Consider the following 12,643-nt stretch of genomic DNA (forward strand, 5'->3'; position numbering starts at 1 on the left):
GTCCAAACAGCTGATAAAAACATCACAATAATCCACACCACTCCAGTCCCCCAGTTAACGCTTTCAATTTTGAAAAATCTAACTAATTTTCGACTAAAATTTCATGTTCCCCAAAAATATTTTGTTCTGTGAATATCTGAACGTGCAATACATCAAAATAAAGACCTACTTTCAAAAAAAAAAAAAAAAAACAGTTTTATTCTAGCAATCTTAATGCATTGTTTTCTTATCAACACTTTAATGTAGGTACTGTAGGTTTAATAAAAAAGCAACATTTTGAATATAAAATTGAGAAAATAAATTTTTGATCAAATACTACATCTGGATCATAATATTATCATCATATTATCATATTGTCTCTAAGGGGAACAATTTTTCTTCCCCACTGAGTTAGAAAAAATAATTAACATTTAATAAAACACAACTGAATGGGCAGGTCTGCTGTTGTTGAGAAATGTGCTCGAGGGCAAAGGGGAAAACAAAAACAAACACAGAGTGAGTTGGTATTCAGCTGCATTTGTAAGAGATCCAGCAAACACTGGACAATGCAAACACAATGACTGTAAATCTTCTCAAACAGGACTCTTTCTCTTTGAGCCGCCGCTGAGAGACTGACGACCGGGTCAGAGCTTCACTATAGACACACGGGAACTGAAATATTGGCCGATTTCTGGTTTGGTGATTAGGCTTTTTTAAGATGTCAGTGTTTATGGTCAAAGGCATGAGGAGCATCACCCACAGCACTCGGAGGCTGAGATACAGCGTTTCCATAGCAACTGCCTCCCATGCTTGCGAGGCTGCAGTAAAATGGTTGTGTGAATAAATGCATTGAATATGGTATACTGAGTCAATAATTCATTGAGCTCTGAACGATGAGGTCTAAAAAATCAGTTTCAGTATGAAACTGAACAGGTATGCAAGAAAAGTAAACATTTCCCAATGTACGTACTGTCTGATAATGTAAAGGAACTCTTGTTATTATAAATCTTGTTATATACATTATCTCTTGTTTTAGGTTAATATTTTGGAAATTTCCCACTGTAAATATATCAAAACTTCATTTTTGATGAATAATATGCATTGCTAAGAACTTCATTTGAACAACTTTAAAGATGAATTTCTCAATATTTAGATTTTTTTGCTCCCTCAGATTCCAGATTTTCAAATAGTTGCATCTCAGACAAATATTATCCGATCATAACAAACCATACATCAGTGGAAAGCCTTTTTTAATTTACCCTTATGACTGGTTTTGTGGTCCAGGGTCACATATTATGGAAGCTGTTGGCATCTTAAATAAAATTATGGAAGCTATAGTATGACTGCCAATGAGAACAGAAAAACAATAAAATTGCATTCAGATAATGTCATGTAGTACAAGAACATTTTACCAGTTTTCTATTTAGGGTATCCAAACTGCATTAAGCCGAATTATCTGATGTTAATGACACACCAAAATGTTTGGAACAGCCGCTGTCTGTAGTCTGTCTTTCCAATATGGCATTGATTGTCAATAACTTGCTAATAATCTATGTGTTTGTATCTGTGGTCTTACCTTCTGTTGTGTGACGTATTTCATGCACAAAGATGTCATAATCTGTCTCTCAGAGTGCCATTTTGGATCTGTGAACAGCTTCCTGTTCACCATCAGCACACTGTAAAACCCGACAAGTTAACTTAACTCAAACCGTTTGAGTAAACAGATTGCCTTGATTTAAACCATGTAAGTTTTAAAACTTAGCATTCAAGTAATTAATTGATTAACTAAGTGCTGATTGAGCTTTAGTGTCTGAAGTCAGTTGTAGTAGTTCTTGTGTTTCTCTTTTCTTCAGTGATTCTGTTTGTTAACAGCAGCTGTTCATCACTAATTCTCAATCAGCACTTAGTTAATCACTTAATTAATTGCAATGTACATCTTCTTTCAGTGAACTCAACTGAATTAAGTTCAGAGTACTCATAACTGTTAGTTACATCCCAAAAACACATAGTTACTACACTTTTACTATTATTAAACCATGGTTAAATTTCATAAGGGAGATGCAACTGGAAGACTGTATTTGTTGTCGGCTTCGAAACAGCGACAGATCTCCTCAGTATGTTGAGACGGGATTTTCGCAGTTCTTAAGAAGTCTTTGAAATGCACTGTAAAACCCGACAAGTTAACTTAACTCAAACCGTTTGAGTAAACCGATTGCCTTAACTGTAATACCCGACAAGTAAACTTAACTCAAACGGTTTGAGTAAACAGATATCCTTAAGTTATGTTAACTCAAACCATTTGAGGAAACCGATTGCCTTAAACCGTTTAAGTTGAAAAAACTAACAGTTAGTACAGCAAAGCCATGGTTAATTTGTAGCTACCATGGTTTAACTATAATTTATTAGTTTTATTTGTAGTAAAACCTAAGTTAATTTTCATAAGTGATCTGTATCTTTGTATCTCCTTGAACCATGGTTTAACCATTTAAACCATCAATAAAAACTAAGTACGTCTGACATATACACAGTATTTTATAATGCATGTATGTGTACTTTGCCTGTATTGTTGATAAAACGGTTAAATTTGGAGGGCAGTCAATGTGTTTAATCGTCATGAAAATAATGTCGATGCAATTTCTTAATTAAAATGTGTTATAACCTGGTATAATTTGTGAACTTTTGAAACTTTGACTTGCTCTGTGGGGCCTGAAAGTTTTAATGATAAACCGTCATTCACTGCTGATAGAGAGTTTAAGAAGTTGCTTTCCTTAAAAATGCAAACAAGACCTTCATTACAATTTCTCACTAAATATATTTACATGACATACAATTTGCCATCAGTGCAATACATAGGAATGTTGCATAAATACCAAATGTTAAACTTTTTCCTCTGTAAACGAAAATAAATGAGATGACGGCGATCGATGTGACTCTTCTGTAAAGCAACATTTACCATCTCGTACCAGATAAAACAACACAGAAATCATCTCAAAATAAAGTAAAAACCAGCCCATCGACAATCAGAACTGATTCAGCATTACTAGAAACATAATGTACAGCATGTAGCACGTGTACATAGCATATACTGATTTCCATACAGACCATGGATTGCTTTTGTAAGAACATTTTCATAAAACCGTTTTTTTTTTTAATCAAACTTGTTTGAAAAAATAAAAAGATGATATCAAACAGTGAACAAATGTGATGTAAGCTTGACTTTCACAGCTCATGTTCACAGTGATAATTCAGAAAGGCTGAAAGCCTATGGTAAAAAAGGAAACGTAAAGCAACTAAACCTACGAAAAAAACAAACGAAAAGAAAATCCCACCCCTCTTGTCTAATTGGCAGCACTCGAGGTGGTTTTCATTGTTGTCAACGACTATAAAATTACAAACACTTATGAAGAGATTCATAGCAGTCATCGCCATTTTAAAAAATGGTCTCTTTTTAAAGTGGACTCGTATACAAAACGTTGGAGGGGAGCAGGTTTGAGTCGATGCCCACAGTCACTGCGAACACATGAGAGAGAGACGTCACCAAGAAACGAGACATGCACCACCAGTGCCTTGTGTTAAAAACACGAAAAACGTAACGAATGAACAAAAACGGTACGGGAATGAAGACGAACAAAACGGTTACACACTTAAAAAGGGTTGATATACACCAGACAAAATAATCAAGCTAATTTAGAAAGATACCAACTTCACCAATAATTCATAAGCATTTGAATTTAGTCTATTGTTTTTTTAACTCATCAGATTTGGCACTTTATCTGAACAAATCCGAGATCTGTTCAAAAAGACGTATCGTCATACAAAACTATCTCTTGAACATAACTCCGTAGAATATAATATTTGATAGAGAGCATACGGTAGGTAAACACTTTTGTACATACTTGTACTTTAAAATGAACATTCCAACAGATGTTTCACACACATGCACGAAAACAAACACAACCGCTCTTTTCTACGACACTTCCTCGGCCGACCGCGTGTCTGATTTGAGACGTACAAACTCTTTGGCCACTTCGTCGTTGGTCCTTTGGGAGAGTATTCTCAAGATGGTCAGGCCAGTTTCGTCCATGGTTACACTCCTGGCGAGCGGATAGCAGGCGTTCAAGCTGCCCTTCTCGGCCAGTTCTCTGAGCTGCAGAACTGTCATGCCGATGATCCGGTCCTCTCGGGCGAAGCAATAGTCCTTCACGGAGATGTGAAGCTCGTAGGCCTCTGGGCCGTGTTCGTTACTCAGCACGCTGGATAGAGAAGGCACAACATCATTTGTTAATTTGCATCTAATTTGACTTTTTGATTAAGTATTAAACAAACACTCTAGGTTTAACACTCATTGCAATTCGACTAATGATTTGGTTTGTAAAAACAAACAGAACTGTACACAATGCACTCTATGGAGCAAGATATTAAAGGGGTTGTTCACACAAAAATGAAAATTACATTTCCCTCAAGGCATCCTAGTATATATGACTTTCTTCTTTCGGACGAATCCAGTTGGAGTTATATTAAAAATTGTCTTTGATCTTTCAAGCTGTTTAATTGCAGGCAGTGGAAGTGTCGCATGCATCAGTCCAAAAGAAGTGAAATAAAGTGCATCCATCAATAATAAAAAGGGCCTCACATGGCTCTGGGGGATGAACAAAGGCCTCCTCCAGCGAATTGATGCATTTTTTTTACCCCCCGGAGCCATGTGAGACACTTTATATTATGGATGGATGCACTTTATTTAACTTCTTTTGGACTGATGCACTGCAACACCTGCTGACTGACATTAAACAGCTTGGAAGATCAAATAAAATTTTAATATAACTCGGATTGGATTCGTCTGAAAGAAGAAAGTCAAATACACCTAGGATGCCTTGAGGGTGAGTTAATAATAGGCTCATTTGAATTTTTGGGTGAACTAACTCTAACTTTAAGCCTAAGTAAACATTAAAATGTACGCTATGCCAACATTACCCACTGGAACGTGCTTAGGACAGTAACTATGGTTTATAAAGTTTTTAATATGGATATTTTCCTTATACAAATGCATCTCTTCGGAAGGAAGGACTTTATTAAACCCCCGGAGCCATGTGGAGTACTTTTTATGATGGATGGATGCACTTTTTTGGGCTTCAAAAGCTCGACCCCCATTCACTGCCATTCTAAAACTTGGAAGAGCCATAACATTTTTAAATACGACTCCAATTGTTTTTATCTAAAAGGATAGGCTTGAGGTTGAGTAAATCTTGAGGTAATTTCCATTTTTGGGTTAACTACCCCTTTAACATGGCTTATGCATTAAGACATTACAAGATAAGACATTATGCATAAGATATTACAAGATCAAACTCTGCAGAAGAGCCCAGAATATGAATGCAATGCGTAAAGTTTTACATTAAGTGTTTACCTTAATAATATATTAGTCATGTCAAAATATTATTAACATCCGAAAAAGACCAAAAGTAGTCCAATCACTAAAAGTATGATTTATACATGGAAAAGTTAAAATAATGCACATATTTATACATATGAATTAACATAAATGTGAGCTTTACTTTTTTAGTTTTAATACACGAGAGGTACTTTTATGTTTTACAAGATAATCAACTGTATTGCATTGTATGTAAGATGACTGTATCTTACTAATTTTATCATGCCAACCACCCTATTATTGACCACTTTTGCAAGTTTACATTAAACTGCATGGCTGGTGGTGAATAGAGCATAACCTTTCCGTGATGCTGCATTCAGAAAGTCCGAGACGACTGTAATATCAGCCAGAACAAGGTCAGTCCATAGGTTTTTCCACAGGCATGTCTTTATATCAGATATGTTTGTAAATAGCGTATCTGTAACCCGGTCGGCTTAATGTTTATCCGACGCAGAAAATGCATTGATAGAGTGGAAAGCGCCACACAGGAACTCTTTTATGACTCCACGCAAAAACAGCTTAAGACTCCATTAAGCTAAAAGGCCCTTAATATCCAAAGGTGGGCTTTGAGTTTATTCACTGTGGCATTGAGCTTTCCATCACTTTTTACTCACTAGCTTTGAACACCATTGAAACACCAAATACTGGTCTTTTTGTTGAGTCAACTCTTCTGGAAAGCCTTTCTCAATGATCTTTTCCTTCACAAGCCTTAAATAAGACTGTCAGGAGCAAATCTTCACGAGGACGATTGGTTTCTGTACTCTTGTTCAACTGCATTTGTGTAGCTTAAATGTGATCAGTAAATATCGCTGTGAAAAGCCAGGTCGCTGATGTCGAATGACTCTTTTATTTCACGAGCAAAAGGGTCCAATAATAGGAGATAAAGTGAGAATTATTCGTCTGCTCCATGAGCTCAATATATAAAATAAAACATCTTTTAGTAGGCTACTGAGTTTTACATTGATCTTTCAAAAGTATGATTCATTTCTTTTTGTAAAACTTTTGAAATGAGGTCACGTTGACTAAGTGGAATGGGTTTACAGAGGGAATTATAGTGATCACGTTATCTAATCACCACTATTTATCCATTTACTAGTCATTTTCAGTAATATATAATACTGTGGGATTCACATTTAACTCTTAGAAATCAGTTCTGTGATGGTATCAGTGACGTACGTTACCATTCAAATGTACTTTTACTCAACGAGGACGCATTAAATTGATCAAAGGTGACAGTAAAGGCAATTTTTCAACATTGATAATAATCAGAAATGTTACTTGAGCAGTAAATCAGTATATTTTCATGATTTCTGAAGATCATGTGACTGAAGACTGGAGGAATGATGCTGAAAATACAGCGGAGCATCACAGAAATAAATTACAGCTGAACATATATTCATGGAGAAAACAGTTATTTTACATTATAAAAATATTGTAGATTTTTACTGTATTTTACCAAATTTTCTTTATAAAATAAATGCAGCCTTGGTGAGTTTTACTGAACATGGACAGTGCTTTTCGCACCATATTATAGTACATACCCAAACAAAACCAAAAATTTGCATGGTTCCATCTCCATGAACATGGTACTTTTTATATCTTCAATTACAGAACAACTGTTATGAATATAAACTAATGAAAGGTTCCGTTTCTATATAAAATGAATACTCACTACTGGAATGTTTCGTTGAATTTTGGAGACCAGTTGTTATTCTTGGTTTTGGTGCTAAACTTGCGTTTCTTGTCAGCCAGGTGCGGGCCGATGGCGTTGACCTCCACGAAGGGCCGAAACATGGCGTTCGTCTGCCAGTTGATATTGTTCACACCCACAACTGCAGAGGAAGAGGATGCTCTCGAGTTAGATCAGCAAATACAAGAGAGTCATGTTTAATATTATGACTTCTAGATCGCATGCTGTCACAAGATCAGGCACAAGGAATAAAATTATTTTCACTTATAAATTGCTAGTAAATTAAAAAATATATATAGTACAAAGAAATGGCAAGTAAGACACTGAATTAAACGTGAAATTTAGAATTTTTGAACCCCATTTCTGCCACAGAATAAAAAACATTTCATATCTCACATTTCAGCCTTTATTCCTCACATTTCTGAATTTGTATGTTTATATCTCACTTTTTTTTCTCAGAATTGCAATTATACACTCTATCATAAATAACTCTTCTGAATATATAACTCACAATTAAAAAAGAAAAAGTAATAAATTGTATTATAAAGTCAGAATTGTGAGAAAAATGATAGAATTGTGAGATATAAACTCCAAATTGTAAAATAAAACAGTCAGAATTGTGATATAAAAAGTCACAATTACCTTTATATTTTTTTTTTCTTTGCAGCAACAAGCTTCAATAATAAAGACTGAAACAGTGTTTTCTCATAAAATGAACTCAAATTGTTTTCTTTACAACTTAGTAAAGTATTTTTTACTAAACTAGATCACATGCTGATTGGATGAGGCAAATATGATAATTTAATTTTCTGTTAATGCACCAAGGTTCTCACCAGCAGTAAATTTATTAACAACAATAAATCATGAAGGAAGTTCATTAGGAATATTATAATGTTTGTTTTGTGGCTTTCCTATTTTTCGGACTATAAGTCGCACCTGAGTATAAGTCGCATCAGTCCAAAAATACGTCATGACGAGGAAAAAAACATATATAAGTCGCACTGGACTATAAGTCACATTTATTTAGAGCCAATCACCAAAAGAAAACATTACCGTCTACAGCCGCGAGAGGGCGCTCTATGTCTTCAGTATAGACTTCAGGAGCACTGAGCAGCATAGAGCGCCCTCTGGCGGCTGTAGACGGTAATGTTTTCTCTTAGTTCATTTCTCTTGGTGCATGACAAATTAATTTTGATAAATAAGTTGCACCTGACTATAAGTCGCAGGACCAGCCAAACTATGAAAAAAAGTGTGATTTATAGTCCGGAAAATACGGTATTTATTTTGATCAGAAAGTGCAGTTGTAATTTTCATGCATTGGTCTGTTGGAAGCAGTGTTTGTGGTCATTAATTGGGTTTGTTGTCCAGGTGTCTCTCTGCAGTCGGAGCTCATTAACAGATCCTGATCCTGATAAAACGGCCAGATGAGAGCCATTACAGCGAGAGGAAACTTTCATTCTGCTAATTAGAGCAGCAACAAACGCTTTATCAGGGAAATTACACAGACACAGTGTCTGTGGCAAAGACAAACATGCTAATTTGAGTAATTTAGACTTGAGAGTATCTCAATCATGAATTAAGCGCTGTGTGTGTGAGTTTGAGTGTGTGTGTGTGTCTGTGTGTGTGTGTGTCACCTTTGACGCTGACTTTGTGCTCTCCAGTGCCGGGGTGTGAGATCAGGTCCACCTGGATTGCGACCTCCCCGATGGATCCAGACGTGGACTGACCTGGAATCAGTTTTGAGACACATGAACAAGTCAGATAAGAGCATGCATTATTACACATTGAACACACACTTCACTAAATAAATACACAATAAATCCATAGATAGAGAGATTAATGAAACGTGCTTCAGCCTGAAATATGAGAATGTTGTGATTAATTATGTTGTAGAACATTATCTGCCAAGACAAAAAAACCAACATATAAACGCACACACACAAATAATAAAAAAATGATAATAATTTACAACCAAAATATATACAATCTATTTAGATTTTAGATAGATTGACAGATAGATAGACAGTTAGATAGATAGATAAAATCATCAGACACACACAATGTTACAAAAAGAAAGATAATACATATAAACAAAATAAAAATAACTTGTAACCTACTTTAACAAATATATAAAAACTGCTTTATTAATATAAATATGAACAAAACATATATTAGTATTAATAATAATAATAATAATAAGAAAATTAATAATTATTAATAGTCAACATATCAACATAAACTCACACACAGAAAAAAAAACTAAAATGATAATAATTATCAAATTATAATAATAAATCAACAGATGGTAAATATGCAATCTTGATGCAAAATAAAAGTTTCATAGTAAAATAAATAAATCAACAAAATATAATGCATACACACACACACACACACAAACACACACACACAAAACTTGTATTTCTCACTTCTGTATATATTACTTTTTTCTGATAAACCAATAAATGTGAGAAGCATAAAAATACAAAACTGGTGTTAGGTAGCATTTAATTAGTCAAATAAAGATGATCAAGTTGCTTAACTTTATTAGAGAGAAAGTTAGAGAGCTGCAGATGCTTAAAGGCTGTTTTGAAAGAAAAAAAGATTAAAATGAATCATTGCTATCTGTATGAAAAGTCAATATAATCTATCCCAAGAGAGATTTATTTCCCCTCGATTCATCTTTAATAGCTGTCGACTGTCAAACCCCAGAATTCACAATCCCATAACTCTAGTCTAATGGATTTCCAGATGGTTGCTGGTTTGAACTATATTGTAGAGAAAAATTAAACACCTTCCTCTCCGGAGCAGATCCAGACAGAACGAGAGAATAATGGAGGAGTGAACGCTGTGTTTCGTTTCTTTGGATTTGTCCTTCCAGGATCTCTTTACTTCTTACCAATGCATCAACAAATCACTATTCAACTGATATTAACTTGTAACCAACAATATTTATTAAAGTATAATAATAAAGAATAAACTGAGATTATAAATTCAGTTTAGAAAATGATCTGTAAGGAAAAGCATTGATAACTAGTATAAACACAAAATATTGTTTAATATTATTATACTTGGGTATTTTCAATATGTTATACAATGCAGTGTGCAATATGCATATATTAATATATGTATACTAAAATCGATTTTTATGTAATATTGTTATTTGTTCTATTCAATGAATACATTTTCCACTTCTCACAGATGTGTCATACAATAAGTACAAAAAGCACAAACATATATGAAATAAGCCGATTTAGATAAAAAAACTAAATTTTCATTAATGCTAATAATGAAAAAAATTATGTCATCACTAAAATTGTATTGCATAAATTTATACGTAATTTTGACATTATTTTTTTTAAAGGGTTCATATCACGAAGATTTGCATCGATCTCTTTTAAACTTTCAGGACTCAAGGAGAAAATCAAAGTAATAGTAATAAAAAAAAAAAAAACGTATGATATGACCACTAAAATAAAAAACAATCTTTCCTGTCCTCTGTAGATCAGACTGAAAAACTCAATTAAAGATCATAATTATTCCAACTTTTGGACTACCAGTGTATAAATGCATATATAATGCTGTTAGATTCAGTTTTAGCGCAGTTTAAAGACACTTTGTGAAGAGTACTGCACTATATACCTAATTTAGTTGCATGCTTAAGTCAAGTTTCTTCAAAATAAATAGTTTTCCAAACAAATTTATTCCATTGGCAGACCAATAAAATAATGAGTTAAGAATGTGTGTGTGTGTGTGTGTGTATATAAAAATTATTAACTGAAAGTAAATAATAACATTAAAAATACAAAACAAATACAAATGAATAAATCAACTACATAACAATTACTAAAACTGAAATAAAATAAAGATAAATAGAAATATTACAAATAATTGAAAGATGAACACTAAATAATAATAATAAAAATAACAAAAGCACAAAAGAAAATTAATATCACTTTAGCAACTAACTGAAAAAGATTAAGTAATAAAAATACTAAAAGTAAAACGGAAATAATAACATTATAAATTACATTAGAACATAAATTATAGTTAAAACGCAAAAAACTAATACAAATTAATAAATCAACTACATAACAATTAAATGAAACAAAATAATGATATAATAAATAATGAATAATAATAAAGCAATAAAAATAACACAAGCACAAAACAAAATGACTAAAATAAAATATTAATGCAAAACCTGAGTTAAAAAATAAGTGTTTCATAAATAAAACACAGCAGTTTCAGCATTTTATTTTGCTAATTTCTTCTGTTGAAGATAAAAGAAGATATTTTAAAGAATGTTGGTGAAAGTTCTTCAAAATATCTTCAGTGTTCAACAGTAGAAGAAGAAATGATGATCTCTTAAAGTAAGCTTACTGAATACAATATTGTCCACTTTATTGATTCACAGTCCAATAAAATGTTTAACTTTTTTTTTTTTTTTTTGCATTCTGGGATTTACTTTTTATTGGAAAAGCTTTCTCTCTCTCTCTCTCTCTCTCTCTCTCTCTCTCTTTAAATCTATCTATCTGTATGCCTGTATAATTTATTCAATGATCAAATGGTGGAGTAATCATAAAAGTGTGCTTGTTTTGTGATTTTTGACTCGGAGCGAGAGATGCTGCTAAAAGAGCACAATTATATGAAAAATATAGATGTAGCATTAGTTCAAGAAACTCATAGCACACCAGATAATGCATTAAAGTGGCAAAAAGAGCTATTAAATTGGCTTCCTATGTAAATAATGCAAAGAATTCCTAGTGTGCTGTATCATGTAAGTCATATTGTTGCATTGACTCATAAACTATTGAATGAAAAGTTGGACAGATCTGAAGAAGAGTGCACGCTTCTATATGATTATTCAGCATTAGTCTCTCTCTCGTGACTGCGAGCATGCTCTTACCTTGAGAGGTTTGGGTGCATATGTATTTCTTGATCAAGGCATCTGTGGGTTGAGTGTAAAGGCTGAGGGCGTATTTCAAGGACTTGAGATCGGGGCTCTTCTCCAGGAAGGTTTTCTTCAGACCGTTTCCACCCGCATGGAAATATTGCTGAGTGGAGAAACAAGAGCACTGTTTACTGAGAGAATCAAACACGCTGTGTGTTTCTGCAGATCGCTCGTCTTTCACTCAGAAAACACCCGAAATACTACTATTCACTGTGACAGAACAAATGAGTCATACACGAATCAGGGTTACTTTGAGTAAATAAAATAAAATAAAATAAAATAAAATAAAATAAAATATTGGCTTGGCCTACACTGAGAAAATTATTTTAGGATTTACTTCCAAACAATGTTCACTCAGATATTGCTAGTTAAGTTCACAAATGATTACAAAAAAGTAACATTGAATTAAACCCGAAATGATGAGGTAGAATGACTGAAATGTTTTTTTGTAAAATGCAAAAAATATATATATATATTTTACTATAATTATTATATATTATGTTTTATTTTACATTGTATTATTATAACTATATTATTTTATATTAAATATATATTTTTTAAGAATATTATATTTCCAGTAAATCCAACAATCTCA

General features: G+C 33.2%; 1 protein-coding gene across 2 annotated transcripts in view; it reads right to left on the bottom strand.

The window, feature by feature from the left end:
- Nucleotides 1-2,771: 2,771 nt before the first annotated feature.
- The window catches only part of LOC132101774 (protein unc-13 homolog C-like), a 146,914-nt gene continuing 137,042 nt past the window's right edge, over nucleotides 2,772-12,643 (bottom strand). For both annotated transcript variants that reach the window (XM_059506972.1, XM_059506971.1), the window contains 4 exons: nucleotides 12,004-12,151; nucleotides 8,732-8,824; nucleotides 7,080-7,239; nucleotides 2,772-4,232 (listed from right to left, as the gene is read on the bottom strand). In XM_059506972.1, coding sequence (XP_059362955.1) covers nucleotides 3,947-4,232; nucleotides 7,080-7,239; nucleotides 8,732-8,824; nucleotides 12,004-12,151 — 687 coding nt within the window. In that variant the 3' untranslated portion in view covers nucleotides 2,772-3,946. The remainder of the gene's footprint in view (nucleotides 4,233-7,079; nucleotides 7,240-8,731; nucleotides 8,825-12,003; nucleotides 12,152-12,643) is intronic.

This window comes from Carassius carassius, chromosome 23 (genome assembly GCF_963082965.1).
Source record: "Carassius carassius chromosome 23, fCarCar2.1, whole genome shotgun sequence".
NCBI lineage: Eukaryota > Metazoa > Chordata > Actinopteri > Cypriniformes > Cyprinidae > Carassius > Carassius carassius.